General features: G+C 37.5%; 1 protein-coding gene across 2 annotated transcripts in view; it reads right to left on the bottom strand.

The window, feature by feature from the left end:
- The window catches only part of LOC120634123 (protein Skeletor, isoforms B/C), a 109,578-nt gene that overhangs the window by 5,142 nt on the left and 87,971 nt on the right, over positions 1-16,465 (bottom strand). For both annotated transcript variants that reach the window (XM_039904516.1, XM_039904515.1), the window contains exons 7-11: positions 11,320-11,419; positions 9,726-9,910; positions 3,566-3,760; positions 1,841-1,966; positions 274-433 (exon numbers count right to left, since the gene is read on the bottom strand). In XM_039904516.1, the coding sequence (XP_039760450.1) occupies positions 274-433; positions 1,841-1,966; positions 3,566-3,760; positions 9,726-9,910; positions 11,320-11,419 (766 nt within the window). The remainder of the gene's footprint in view (positions 1-273; positions 434-1,840; positions 1,967-3,565; positions 3,761-9,725; positions 9,911-11,319; positions 11,420-16,465) is intronic.

Below are 16,465 nucleotides of genomic sequence, written 5' to 3'. Positions count from 1 at the left end.
GGCATCGTGTGCAGCTCCTTAAAATGCAATGAATTGCTTACTTTGAAATTTCGGTTAAACCAGCCCTATTGATGGTTTATGTTTGGAAGGTCTACTGTTCGAAGGTCTTTTTTTTTAAGTAGAAAACTGCAGAGTTTCTTGCCCACTTCTAAAGTAGAGTCATTATGAACGGAGTTATACAAAGACACTATAAAACTTCACTATTAAAGTTTAAATAATGCCTGTGTGTAAAAAAGTCTTGAAACTAGAAAATAATTGTTTTTTGTTAGTTACCAGTAATCGCAGGATATCCTTGTTTCCCTCCCGTGGGGCCCATCTGAGCATACAGAACACCGTCTGGAGGCTCGTAGCATTGAATGCCGGGGATGTCCCACGGCTTCGCCTTGGCAGAAGGCTTCGGGGTTGGCACGGGGTTCGGCCTTATTATTGCTGCCTGGAATATAAGAAGGGTGAATATATGTAGTACATGAATGACCTAGCCTTGCTCGGCATTTCTTTTTAGTAAATCAAAATAAAAAAAAATAGCAAAAAAAGGATGTATCTGAGGCACAATGTTATTTCGCCTTGTCCACCATAAACACCTTTATGACTTTTCAAACATGCTCTCAAGTTCAAGTTCGCAAGTCGTTTAAAATGCAGTTCACATATTTTAACTACTGCAGTTATTACAACAAGGCTTTTAGGAAGAAAATTCAAATGATTCAAGTTGAACCTAGTTTATAATACCTGTAATAATAACTTCTGGATATGGATAATATTGTGTTGGATGTTGTAATATTGTCTGATTACTTGCCCAATTTTTGTCTGGACCCGGAAATCATACAGATTAGTATTGTGACGATGTGGTCTTTGTTATTACATTAATCATCATCATATCAACCGACTGTACTCTCCTGATTGACATATGTCTTTTCTGGGGAGTTTCAAAATCCACGGTGCTGGGCCGCTTGTTTCCAGCGGCTCCCAGCGACTCGCTTGATATCGTCTGTTTACCTCGATGGGGCCCGACCAACGCTGCGTTTACCGGTGCCCCAATGTCTATCGGTTCTCCGACCTATATGCCTACTTGTGAGTTGTGGTAACTACATTGATATTTATAAAACGTAATGGGCAAGTTCCGAATAGCTTAATTTTTAAAAACCCGCGCGAGAATGCAGTCACATTCAAGCTTGTGTATTAACGATTTATTCAAATTGCGAGATTTCACGAGAAACGGAGTTTCGAATATAATGAAAAATTTACATGCACTGAGCTCTAAGGATTCTGTTATCATCTGTTATTCTATGGTAATTATACTTTTACAAAATGAGTACTGAAATTGGTAAAATCGCTATTAGGGGTAAAACTTGATATGGGTTCAAAAACCAATGAATACTCTCTTTTCGGAACCCTACATGGTGGAAAACTTCAGCAGTACTCCCAGGAGAGATACATTCTTAAAACGTATGAAAATTAGCCTAACACTTTTGCTGTAATCACTTAGGATCAGAGCAGACCGTGATGTGCTAGTGACAACATCAGATCAAGGTGATCATAATTCATATTATTATTAAATTGTCATGTAGTTTAGATACATTTTAAAGTTGATTAAATTACTGAAATACACGAACTAATAGATGTTAAAATCGTCAATAGCCTGAACTGTTTGTCTTAGAGATAAAATTAATGTCCACTTTAGTACTTATTTGATTTTTGACGTAGAGTTAGTTGAAAGGACGGAGCGTAACATAAGCTACTTTTTACTCAAGGGAAACAAACGGTTCATTTGTACAAAACCGTAATAAACGCGGACAACTAGTAATAAAATAAAACTTAGCTAGTTTTTTAATTTCATACGTACATTTTCGTGAGCCGCTGGTCTGACTGGGGTTGCCCGATGCACTTCTGGTGTCGTCTGCTCTTCTTCGCCTTCTGGCATAGGACAGTTCCATAGCGGTGGTCTTCCGAACTCAATGAATTTGTCACCCTGTGAAATTACAAGATGAGATATTTTTGATCGAAGCATGCGTTACATTGCGGAAATCCATGACATCTTATTTTTCGCGGAATTAAACATAATTTACGCGAAAAAAAAATTTCTTTCGAGGAGTATTGAAAATTTAGGATAATTTTTTTTTTTCGAACAATATTTTCTTAGTATGAGGTTTTTGTGTTAAAAACTTAGTCGGGATCCATTTACCATGTTAAAGATTTACAGGAAAAATCACCTTCAATTTGTCCAAAGTTTCAAATTTCCTAAGAGATTAAAGTAAATACTATAAAAATTACTTTATTAATGGATATAATGCCTGATGATAAAGTAGATTATTATCATTATTATTTAAAGCAAGCAAGCTCAAACAGCTTATTTAAATAACAGGTTTTCACTTTTCATAGTCTAGTATTTTGATTTGTTTATATTAGTCTCTAGTTAAATAGTTTGTAGCGGTCTTTTCATGAAATAAACAAAAGTAGGTACTCTAAAAAATTTTCACTGCCATAAAATTTCAAGTAACTATTTTATTTCAATTAATTCCTCTTCATAACTATAATTATAATAATTGGAATTATTCTGTACGCGCCTACTAAAATTAACTGCGGCTTCTGACTTGATACAAAGTTGCTTTTTAAGTTCACTAGGCGCTGAGCAAGCTAGTGACGTCATGAGCTGCCAAGTCTTCAGGTCGCGACCTTTAATAGCCAACCAGAATGCCGCACGAAAAGGTTAGAGTGCTACGGCCTCACTACTATAATTCTATATATTATCTTGTCTGAAATTTTTTGCCTAGTTCGTTAGGGTTATCTTGACGTTATTACATAAGTGTGATACAATTCGTTTCTTGCACACTAAATTATATAATATTATATGGTTTGGATACCTCCTAGCAAGCATACATGTGTCAGGAGACCCCACTCTTCCATAACTAAGAAAAAATATATAGACCAACATACTGGTCTTTCAAGTATTTCTACAATGCGTTCGGGTTTGTGGTATTTTTCTTTTCGGACGGACAGTAGCCGATAACCACCTGAGGGGTACTTATGGCTTCACCGCGGAGGGTAGGTAGTTTGAATTTTTGTATTTCAATTTTGAATTTATAGTGAAGAGTCCAATAGCTAATAAATGCCAAAGGGTGTTTGTTTGTTTGTCCTGCATTCACGCCCTAACTAAGCAACCAATGAACTTTATTTTTTGCATAGAGTTAGTTGACTGGACAGAGAGTAACAAAGGCTTATATCCCAGGAAATAAACGGTTCCCACGGGATTTGTATCTTGATCTGTTATAGGAGAGATGGTTTTAGAGCATAGACTCAACGCGCTGCTCTAACGTGGGTTGGTGGGCTTTAACGACTATTATCACAAGTGATAATAACCGGGTCAGAAGACTGAACGAGCTCTCCGAGGCACGGGGGTTGACACTACCAATTTCCTAACTCCAGGCTGGTACTGAAAAAAATCTTTAACAGAAAATACGCAACTAAATTTTTTTCCCGACTTGGATGGAATTCGAACCCTGAAATTCGTGATCTGTAATTGAAAATGCTTTAATATTGTTTCAATAAATAATCAATATAATGATGTTACCTTTGTAAAGTACTGATGGTACGACACTTCCTGCTTTGAGTTGAGGGGTCCGACGGCCCAGATGATAGGCTGGGAGGCGTTGGTGAAGATCGGCAGGTCGAAGCTGTCGGCAGCCTTCAGGGGCCGCTGGTACGTCACTATGGAGTAACCGTTTACAAGTGCTGCGTTGAGCATGCGCACCGAGCTGGTACCTTTCTGTAAATTAATAAGGAATTTAGCTTTAGATTATTATTTTTTATGACCTAGCAGATGGCCCACCTGATGGTAAGTTAAAATCCTTCACGTATAAACAGATCAATACTTCGCAGGCCACGCCCTACATCCGTCAACCTGAGGTGTAGGTGTTGAACTTCACACAATTACACCGGCAACCACGCCCTTCAGACCGAAACACAGCATTGCAACAACGTTGATTTAGGGGCAGAAATAAGCAAGATACTACTTCCTCGAACGAGCTCTGTCACACAAAGCTCTACATCTCATTTAACAAATTGGAAAGTATGTCTGTTTGTTTATTCTCTTTTCATTATATTAAAGCTACATTAGGGTAGCGCTATGTTATGCACAGCTTCAGCACTACACCTACCCAGGTATAATCATAGATAACTCGTATTCTGGAAACGAACATTAGATACTTTTTATCCTGGAAAAAAATGATTCAGCACATTTTTAAAATCCTTACAAATGCGGGCAAAGTCGCGGGAAATGGCTAATAAGACTAATAAGATTCTAATAAACTTATTTTTTTCTTGCAAAAGTAGATTTACAAAAAGTTGTGCTCTACGTAGCCCAGGTAGAATTTGAGCAACAAACTTCTTTATTTTCCTTTTTCTTTATAGTGTAATTTCGTCATGTCAAGCGTGAGTTCACCTGTTATAACTCGGGATGTAAATATAATTGATATAAATGTAATTAAAATAGTGATGAATATTACAAATGCTAAAAACTGTTTACAACCCATAGTTAAATCGATGAAAATTGGTACAAACGCTGAGAAACGTTCTACCCCCAAACGGTTAAATATTTAATTTAAGTAAAGTTTTCGAAACGCGTTTAGTTTAGCGCCTTCTTAAAAAATGATGGTGGGCGAGTGGGCACGATGATTCGTGGTTTATTTTATGCTTTAAATATGTTCCCCGTAATATAATAACAGTGTTTTTTTAATATACCTACCTTCACCTTGTTCATCTCGTTGCTTGTTAAGCAAACAATACTTATTGAAATAAATTATTGCGGTATGCAGTGTTACATATTTCAGCTTTCGTTTCAAAATACCATTAATTTTCGGCATGTGTTCAACTTGATCTTCCATAAACTATGCATACGGAAATTTGCCGAGATTTATAATAAGAGCTAGAGCATTATATTGTAATCAGATTTTAATCCAAATTATATGTTAGCTTGTTAACCGTACATGAAATATATAGGTACAAATCTATATAAAGCGAAGTAAACTATGCCGTGCAGGCATGACAATAAGCCATTAACCCAAAGAAGAAGAAGAAATCTATATAAATAAAAAATGAAAGTCATCTTGAATAATCTTAGAGTGAGGGTAGTTTTGGACAAGCTGCCAGTCTCATTCTTACAAAAAAGAGCAATTTTTGAAGTAAATAGCTTATCATTATGGAAACATGTTCTAGAACGCCTTGATTACATTAATAGCCAATAATATTTTATGCTTTATATGAATGTTTGAGAACCAGGTGCTATCAGCATTTTGCAAAATTAACATAGTGATTTCTAGGATACCCTAACGGTAAAGCGGGACCATATTGCCAAAACTCCGCGTCCTCTTTCGGTCTGTCTGTCCGTCTGATGATGATCTCTACTGCTGCTATAAAAACAAATACTAAAAAACTAATTGGGCTCCCATACAACGGATATCATTTTGCCGTTTTTATAGATAATGGTACTTGGCGGGTATTTACTTTTTCTCTACATTAAAAGATCAAAAGCGGATTGCCCTCATCATATTGAGTTGGCAGTTCTAGGTAAGGTCATTGCGTTACTTTGTAATGTGTGTTTAATTTGTACAACACACATTGCATTAATAGTTAACAGCTCTTAATCTATCTTTAGGATAACAGAACAAATTGTTTCTACAACAACAATATTTCAATATGTTTATAACATGTTTGCCTCTACTCCGCATGATATAGGAGCTATTTTTGAATGAGTCTAATTTAGGTGCGCAATATATTATCGAGATCTGACGGGTAGTATGTAGGGTTCGAGATTATCGGTGCGGGGGGCACAATACAAAGTGTATAGCGAGAGTTCACACTAGAGACTTATCGTTTCGAAACTTTTTGTCTTGTTGTCGTCTTTGCAGCTCATGCTACGATCAGACAGAGACAGAGAGTTTAAAAAAATAATGTGTGAAACAGAGACGTATAGAAGCCGGCTTCCAGACTCCATACTTATTTACTTGTCAAAACACCATTACCACTATTAGTGGAGCGGTGATCGTGCAGTGGGTAGGAGCTCGACTTTACTTTCGTGGGGCCGAGTTCAAATCCCCACAAACAGCACAACCTTTCTAAGTTATATATGCGTTTTAAGTAATTCAAAATATCACTTGCTTCGACGGTGAAGCAAAAGATCGTGTGGAAACCTACATACCAGAGAGTTCTAAACCGTATGTTGGAGTCCACCAATCTGCACTGGGCCAGCGTGATGGACTCCCCCTAGCCCCTTCTTATTGTGGAAGGAGAGCATATGATGGTGACACCATTGCGTTTGACGTGACAGTGACAGAAAGGCGAGAAATAAACTAGCTTCCAAGTTCCAGGAGCTATTAGGTGGTATGAAATAGCATTGTACCTACATATTTATGTCATGTTTTATACATTATTTTGTCTAAACTTATACAAAGTCATACCATTATATCTTGGTTACGTAATACGTTGCTTTCGTAAGATTATTTGCCTTTTTGACGCGTCCTGCAACGTGCCGCCTTGTGTCCATCAAACTGAGGCGTAGGTGTTAAGCCCCACATGCAATTACACCGTAAACCATGTCCTCCTTTGGAAAGTTTATACTCGTAGTTTTACTACGTAGTAATGACCACAAGCGATTTATACCTTTGTACGACCTACCCCACGCCGCATTTTTATGTTCAGCGATAATGCTGACATCGCACATTGCTTTGATTCGGTGTCGGTTACACATTTAATTAACTTCCTAAAAGCAGTGTCATAAATGCCGAATGCGTGCCAAGTAACGGGCGTTTACTTACAACTAACTATAACTTACTCAACTAACTCACTCACTTCTTACTACTCTCCATAGAAAGGAAATTCCGGAGCGGCCCGCACAACTATACAATAATTGGGAAAAAGCGTTAAAAATCAGAACTCCATTTATTTACGTTGCATTGTATGCTTGCTAAAATCAAATAGTTTTTGCTTGCATATACGAATAATGAAACCTCCTCGATCATATAAGACGTTTATGTAAGTATGAGATATAACTTAAACGTTACGCTGCTGATAACAATCTGGGCGGTGGAATTGGATTAATGTATCATACAGTATTAGATTACGCCCGACCTCGTCCAATAGGTCGCCGCACAATATAGTTACGGGCGTCTCATCGGAGTTGCCCGATGTATTGAAATTACATATTCCACCTACTATCCTTGACATAATATCGGATTGGAATAATATTAGAACTACTAAACTTTTGATAACCTCCTAGGAGCAGCGGTGAGCGTTGCGGATGGATTCAAATGGGAGGTCCTGTTCTTCATTTTCTCTGGTCTGGTCTGGTGGGAGGCTAGTTACCATCCTACCCACTTACATGCTGCTAAGCAATTTAGCGTTCCGGAACAATGTTGCGTAAAAACCGATTAGGGTATGGGTTTTATATAACTGCCATACCCCTAACAGGTTAGCCCGTTACCATTTTAGGCTGCATCGTCACTTAACAGCAGGTGAGATTGCAGTCGAGGGCTGACTTGTAGTGGAATAAAAAAAAATGCACATTCGTTGATTGACTATCATCGTCAGCGTAATGAAAAACGACTAAGATACCGGGAGGTATCTTTGCATCGTTCGAGTTCATGTTGGACTGGATTGTATAGATAATGCACCCATATTTATATAAAAATACCAACCAACTCAATGTCATGAACATAAGTTTAATTATTTACCCACTTTATAAAATTACCGTAACAGTACTTACTGCAGGGTTTCTCTCTTTCTCTGTTAAATAAAAGAGAGGTGGCCACCTTGACTTGGTGGGGTTAGGTAGCTTTTTGAGACAGAGCTGCATTGTCTGTTTCGGTCTGAAAGGCGTGGTTGCCGGTTTCATTACAGGTACCTAAGATTTAATATTTAAGTTGATGGACACGGGCACTTTGTAGAACGTATTATTTTCTTGCCTGCCAAGTAATGCTGTGTTTTAGACCATGGCTTTCTACTTGCCATCTTGCTGGTTCGTGATTATAAAAAAAAAACTTAGCTCGGTTGGTTATTATTATCAAGTGTTTGGGACAACTAAGTACATATATAAGTTCCGTGCCCAACAAAAGAGTTTACATTTCATATTTCGCGTCCCTCTGGTAAATGAAGTAGACATATTATTCCAGCATCATTTAAGAGCGGTTTTGTGGAACTCAGTCGCCGATGAGACCAAAATCCCCACTAACACCCAGCGTAACGCAGAGGCGTTATCCACCTGAAACAACATTGCTTGATCGGCACTTAACAGAAAATTCTTCATCATCAAAAAATTCATCGAATAAAGTCAACCCAGCGAAATTATATGAAATACACTTGTCATGTGGTTCGAGTTGGGAACTTCCTTCGTTTTTGATGTCCGATAAAAATAAACTTCCAATTATCTCCATTATCCGCGTAGCAGGTTCAGCGATGCATTGAGAGGCTTCACCCTCACCAACCTTTTTTAATAACCCCTCCCTTTGAAGTCAAACACACCAAAGATTCGCTTTAACTGTGGCTCTTATGGATTTAAGTAAATTCACAGTAATTTGAGGAAGGTTTTTGTAATATGAAACGCCTGAGTACGCAATGATATATCCATAGAAATATTATAAATAGGCAAGCGGAATACGTGTTTTTTTATTTGTCCTTTACGCCCTAACTATATAAACAATCGACTTGAGTTTTGGCATCTAGTTGGTAGGATATTATTATACCAGAAAAACGCAAGAAACGTGAACGAAGAAAATATTTAATAAATTGAATTTATACAAGTTAGCCCTTGACTGAAATCTGACCTGGTGGTAAGTGATGATGCAGTCTAAGATGGTAGCGGTAGCAAAATAAATATGTAGCTTAAATTGCTATAATCTGCGATAGCCAGTCACATCTGTTCGCTGAAATTGAACAATCGCATTATCTAGATACCAAATGACTTGCTGTAAATGGCAAAGCTCCTCTAGATAGGTTTGTAATAAAAATAATGCGTTTTTAAGAATTTATAATCTATGTCTTTTAGTGAAGATTGGAAATGGCCTTTCAATTTTATATTATTGCTGAAGTGAAATATGGCCTAAATTACCCGCTTAGAATATAGCTTTAACTTGTGGTGTAAGAATTTTGTAAAGCGGTTTATTAGTTATTTTTTTATTTAAACAGTTAAGTATCACTTGATTTAAGGGTGACGGAAAACATCGTGAGGAAACCTGCTTGCCTGAGAGTAGTTCTCTTTAATGTTCTCAAAGCCATGTGAAGTCTACCAATCCGCACTTGCCAACGTCGTGGACTGAACCCTTCTTATTCTGAGCGGAGCCCCGCCCTGTAGTGGGCCGCCAATGGGTTGATGTTCAGTATTTGAGTATTCATTGTCTTCATCATCATGTTAAGCCACTGCAGAGCACGGGTCTCTCCCACACTGAGAAGGTGTTACAGTTGGTTGACTACACCTTTGAGAACTCTCAGGTATGCAGGTTTCATCACGATATTTTCCTTCATCACCGAGTCGACGCGTAGATTTTTTTTCTTACATTTTTACTTTGCAGATCTGGTACGTTATTAATAGCTTATTTTGATGTAGCGTAACCAGACCAGACCGGAGAAAACTCAGGAATTATAAATTCCTCCCACTTAAAACCAGAACGCTCATTGCTGTCGTCGTTTTATTGAGTTTCTAATCACAACAATTGCAAAAACATACTCTTTCAAAGTCTTACCGCAAATGCTTCGTCGGGACAAGAGCCGTGAGCTCCGGCGCACTGGCTCTTGGCATCCAGGTAGTAGTCCTCGGCGTAGCCCTTGAGCGTGGCCTTGTCCACCCAGCCCACCGCCACGTCACCGCCCACCATCTGCGAGTGCGCCGGGCTGCCGGAGATGCCGAACGACATGTACTCACCGTCCTCTGCAACAAGCGACAATGATTTATTTAATTGGGTTCACAAACAACAACACAGTATCACATTACACAATGGTATACATAGTACAAATACTCACTGCGGCGTCAACTGCGTAAACCACATATTACAACAAAAATTTGTTAGTGGGCTTGTTCAATGATGGCATTATTTATTTCTTTCTTTTTTCGTCTTGTTAGTACGGCAGAGCTACTTACTGTAACTAGATCGAACTACATTATTTATGGATAACTATAATACAAATATGTACTCATATATATACCTAGGGCACATGAACCGGTAGGTCCAATTTTGGGAATGAATAAACCACCGAATCCAAATTGGATGGAGAGCGTTTGGGAAACTTCGTGACATCTTTTCGTCCAAAATCTCTTAGTGCCTAAAGACCAGAGTCTTCGAACTGGTCGTGTTGCCAGTGGTGAATTACGGATCTGATACGTGGTCGTTTACTATAGACCTCGTAAGAAGTCTCAGAGTCACTCAGCGGGCGATTGAAAGAACTATGTTGAGAGTATCTCTACGTGAAATGAGGAAATCCGTAGGACGTTACATCCATAGCTCGAAGATACGAAGTATCTATCTCCAGGATGAAGGCAATATATGTTTAATTATATCAATATTGGTGCAGTAGCTGAGCATAGCCGTATTGGAATAAGTAGTAACAAACAAATAAACAAACGGACAAAAAGACACACTTTCGCATTTAAAATAATAGTATGGATCTATATATATATATCATATTTTTCTTAAAGTGCTTCTAACAACGGACGGTTGGTGATCATTCTCATAACCTGAACTCTAGACACATAGGATACTGACCGGAAGTTTATATTAAAAAACTGTGCAAAACGCTCAGCCGGAATATTCCTTTTCTCAGTCCCCACTTGAATTTTGTACCTACTGTATAATCGGTAACTATAGAAGGTCGTACCCAACGAAGTGACATATATAGTAGAAAGTTATTAGTAATGTAATATATTAGTAATATAATATTGCATCAATATATGTATCATTGTCCAGAAGAGCGGTGGATGTTGAGGTCCCAAGGTGCTAGACTGGCTACCGTGTGGTGGACAGCAAGCCAGTCGCTGATTCCATAGCAGAGCTTTTTGTGACATAGCTCGACCGAGGAAGTACTACCAACATTGCAATGCTGTGTTCCGGTTTTGCCTCAGGTTGATGGACACAGGGTGGCACGCTGCAGGACGTGTTCCACGCCCTGTGAAGTGTTGCTCTGTTTATACGCGATTGTTTCACACTTATAAGTTGGGCAATCTGCTTGATTATTGTAACAAAAAAAGGACCGTGGACTATGGAAGTCTTTCTGAAAAACCTATGATCTAGGTATCATCGGTTGAAATGACGAGGATGATGAGAGTATTGCATTGCTACTTACCAAGCTTGGAGACCAGCTGCAGCACAATGCTGTCGCCAGCGATAGCCCAGCGCACCTCGAATGCCAGCTCGTCATGGAGCACTTCGCAGTTCAGCTTGGACTGTAACAATAAAACAACATTGGATAAAAGCAGGCGTTACTTTGCGGAAATCCATATATTATGAAAATTAAGCTTTATTTGCTATACTCCGCGAAAAGCAGGAGAATGTTTGTGGTGTGATTTACGAGTATAATTTCTTCAATCCTTATACTCCACACCAAACAGATCTTCGGCAATGTATGTTGCCGAAGATACGCAAGTTTCGCTCCGAAACCTGAGCATCCTCAGGAGACGTTGACTTTCCACCAATCTGCACCAGGCACGCGTGGTATTCTACGGCCTACACCTTTCTCATTATAAGAGAAGACACGTGCCTGTAGTAGGCCAGCAATGGGTTTATAATTTTATATGATCCCACTAAATATTATAAATGCGAAAGTTTGTATGGATGGATGCATGTTTGTTACTCTTTCACGCAAAAACGACTGAACTAATTTGACTGAATCTTGGAATGGAGATGGATTTTCCCCTGGATTAGCACAAATGCTGATTTCTATCCCGGGAAATGTACGGTCCTCGCAGGATTCATGAAAAACCAAAAAAACGCGTACGAAGCCGTGGGCAACAGCTGGTGATAAGTAAAATTGAATGTTGTGTTAAAACATCAAGTCAATTCATCGCAGACTTTTTAAGATAAAATATGCAAACAAGATGTTCTGCTTTCCACATAATGACACCTTTTTTTCCTTAAAGTGGGTGTCACACAAAATAAGATTCAATTTATACGTTGTTACACAGCACGGCATTGTGAAACTATCGCTTAAAGCCCTTGAGGCTGAACCCGACTCAACCATACCGTTCGCATAATGCCAACTAACTTGTAATTTATTCACACGCTGTACAGATTCAGTAAAACTCAGGAATTTTGCCGCTTGTGAGATAGTCACAGACTGGAAACTGGTGAATTTAATTCTAGAATTTATTACACTTGTTTAAAAATATTAAAATATCACTTGCTTGAAGTGTGAAGGTAAACATCGCGAGAGTTCCCCATAACGTTCTCAAAGGTGTGTGAAGTGCACCAACTTGCACTGGGCTAGCGTGGCGGGCTGCGGCCTGAACCTTCCTCATTCCGAGAGGAGACTCGTGCACTGTAGTGGGCCGGTATGGGTTTATAATTACAAAAAAATAAAGGAGAATGGGCTGTAGCAATCCAATATTAGAAGTAACATGAACGCGAAATTTAATACAATTGACTAGGCTTTATATAACAAATAGTAAAATAACTTTTTTGAGATGTCTCTAAATAATTTCAGAGTTCTCATAAAACGAAAGCTTATTCCAAATTATATAAACTTTGGTATGAATTACTCTAAATTTTTAGCAATATGTATCACAATCAACTCTGAAAACAATAAAAAACAAAAAAACGCTAAGTTTGCTTTGGGCTTCTTCTTATTCAGTTCTAATACTACTAATAACATAAGATATTACATGATCTTGCACTGCCTTAAGCCTTCCTCAATATCCATTCAACACCAAAAAATAACTACTTAGGCACATTGGTAGTTCTTGCGAGAACTAAGAAGCTTTTCGACTTTGTTATTTTTATACCGATGAATATGAACACTATACAATTCGTTCACTTGCTCTCAGACTACAGGAGTGCGGTAGTCAGTATCGACTTTCAATTGGTCCCCTCGCAGTAAAGTTCCTAAATCAGCTTTGGTAGACGCTGCTCTCTAAATATTTGATTCTAACTCGATTTGCATACAACCGCTAGCGTATTGTACGCGAAATTGAGTGAATATCTCTTTATAGACCAGGAGAGGGAGAATGAATAGGAAAACAAACAAATTTCATTTATTTCAACCATGCTTAAAGTAAAGTTACAAGGACTGCAAAAACTATATGTTTGTAGTGACTGTACCACCGGTTCAGAAGCCGTCTTGTGACAAATCATATCAAAAAGCATCACAGAAAGGTGGGGTGAGCGCGAAGCAACCTTAACATTTAACAATGTACCTTTAAATCTTTAACCTATACTAAGATAAAAACTCCCAAAATAGCGCTATCCTTTTCCACAAAGAACATTGAAAGGGAATGGCACTAGCATTGTACGTTTTTAGTCTGTCTAAAACCACTATTTACTTTGTGAAGAAGAGTCACCACACGGTGACTCTTCTCTGCTCTTATAATCTTTTTAATACTGTTCTCAGTAAAATGTTATAGTTCTATTGTCTATACCCCAAAACAAAACTGATAAAAACAAATTGCTAATTGTTTTTGAAAATAGAATTACCTTAAATATAAAATCAATTTGAATTTAGAACAGAATTCCAAACAAAATACTCCACTCGAGTTCAAAATTATTGTCGGTCCGACTAAACGGCAGTTCCATAGATTATACAATGTTTAATATGTATGCAGATCTCTATGTACAATAAATCGGATAACATAAACCAATTGCACGGCAGCTTAGTGCTTAATGTGCTCAATCTCCGGTAAGCCGCAGATCCTCGTAACAGTTATCGGCCTACTAGCAACTGAGTGCTCCAACTAATCTGCTACGACCCTTAATAGTACCTACCGATTTTCCTTTAGAGTAAACACCTAATATTCTGATAAATTAAAATGAACACAATTCAGATAAATTCTTAAAAAATGTTTTTTTAACATTAATAATGAAAAAAATGTTAGGAAATAAAATTGAGTTCCTTTGCCGGGGACATAAATTTTTAAAAACAATATAGCTTGTCTTTGACACATCGCTATCTGTGATGTCTGGTGGAGTAAAATGTGATGCAAATTAGTATACACTTTAAAACTATTAGAATTTAATAAAAACTGTTGTTTCGACTTTATATATAGACGAATATTTTATTTCTTTATTTGAAGAGTATCGTGGATAGGAATGAAAGACGAAAACTAGGCTTTAAATCAAATACCTATTACTACAAATGTACGTATGTATCTGAGACACAGTTTGGTAGTGCAATAATAATTTCACGCCCGAAACATCTCTGTCTGCGATCGCATTACGTGGCTTTGAGCTGATATTATGTCAGATATGTCAAGTGCGAGTGTATCTGCGCGTCGCAGGTAGATAATGTAATCACTGCCACATTACGCGCGGCCCGTGATTAATGAACCAAATAGCGATAAGCCAACGATTAGTTATTGCCACTACATGTACCGTGCGGGCATTGCATCCAATCTATACAATATAATTTTTCAACTGTTGAATAACGCAGTGGGCAGTGATCCTGCTTTCCGAGTGCAAGGCCGTAGGTTGGATTCCCACAACTGGAAAATGTTTATGTGATGAACATTAATGTTTTTCAATGTCTGGATGTTTATTTTTATTTTATAAGTAATTATGTATATTATATTCATAAAAATACTCATCAGCTATAGTAGTATCCGTATAACAAGCAATGCTTACTTTGGGGCTAGATGGCGATGTGTGTATTATATTTCGATAGTAGTATATATCAATTTTTTTATATTTCCATTTTTGGAGTTACTAAAGATCCTTTTCTAAACAGAGCATAAAAATTTTAAGGAAGGAAAGAAAGTGAAGGAATATATCTAGTAGCCATTGCCCGCGTTTTTCGTCCGCTTTTATTATCGTTCGTTTTGTTGGGAAAAAGTAGCCTATGTTACTCTCCTTTCAAATAACTTAATTTTTGGCAGAGCCAAAAATTAAGTTGATTGGATGCTTAGTTAAGGCATGAAGGAAGGACGAACAGACAAATACATCTACATATTATCGCATTTACAATTGTAATGCGAAACTTAATATCATCATAAATTCTATCTCAATGTCTAGGAGGTAGTCGTAAAATACCAAGTAGAGTTCAAGTCTGAATTTTCCATTACAAGTTCGCCCTTGACTGCATTCTTCCTTGGTTTCAAGTTCTGATGCAGTCTAAGAAGGTAGCGGGCTAACCTGTTAAGGGTTAAAGCTATATTAAATCTTTACCCCTAATCACATTCTACGCATAAAAGAGGAAATTAAGAAATAATAAATTCTTAAATAACCCTACCAGCCCAATTATGAAGAAAAATCATAAGATACATAGTCGACCTAGACCCAGCCTAGCCTGAAGATGCTATAGTATCGAAGCGAAACCTGCATAGAGCTTGCCTCGGAGTATGGTGTTACGTAAGGTAGAAGAAATTACAAGTTTAGTCGTAAACCACAGATTCCGAAGCTATAACTAAAAGTACAAAACTTGAATACGTTCAAGCCCAATAATAAGTGACCTTATTTTTTTATTGAAACTCTTTTTTTCCTAAGAGTAAAAATATATTAATTAGTCAAAAGAAATTGTTTCCAAGTTTGCACACATTTAGCACACATTCGCCACAATCTGGCATATGTCCACCGCACTATGCTAGCGTACTTACTAGCGGTAAAAATCGCTGCGTTTAATCGCTACTTACTGAAATCGAAATAAAAGTAATTGATTTCATTTCGTTGTGTAATTTTATGGGACGGTTTAATTGAACAATTTTAAATCTTTAAGTTATTCTATAACGTCGACATTCCAAAAGGTTACGCTGGTAGATAGATTATTATTTAGCTTTATAACTGCATCTACCAAACGGATAAGAAATGTTGATGTCAAAGGGTGAAGAACAGGTATGCATGCACGGTATCAGAATAAAAAATTCTCAGAATAATCTTATAGCACGCACAAAATTCAATATTCAATAAAATAAAATTCAGTTATTAAAAATTTAATTTTGGTGGATTCGCCGACGCTAGGTATAAATAGCAGACCTCGAGATGGTATCAGCAGCTCAGTTTAGAAACGGATAAAGTGAAGAAGAAGTAATAGTGGGAAAAAGAATTTCAAGATTTATTAATATCACTTTCACATTTTATAAATATTTTCATTTGTATAATAATGAATAATTCAGAGTATTTTCTACTCTGAATTATTCATTATTATACAAACATGAAATACATGAAGGTCCGGGATTTCAGGATCAGCCCATGTCAATATAACCTTGTCATAGAATATTGTATATTCTCGGAGTCGTCATTGTTAATATACATAAAGTAAAGAAGAACAATTTGCTCTTACTGTTGGTAAT

The sequence above is a fragment of the Pararge aegeria genome, chromosome 23, assembly GCF_905163445.1.
Source record: "Pararge aegeria chromosome 23, ilParAegt1.1, whole genome shotgun sequence".
NCBI lineage: Eukaryota > Metazoa > Arthropoda > Insecta > Lepidoptera > Nymphalidae > Pararge > Pararge aegeria.
This window is presented reverse-complemented; position numbering and strand designations above follow the sequence as displayed.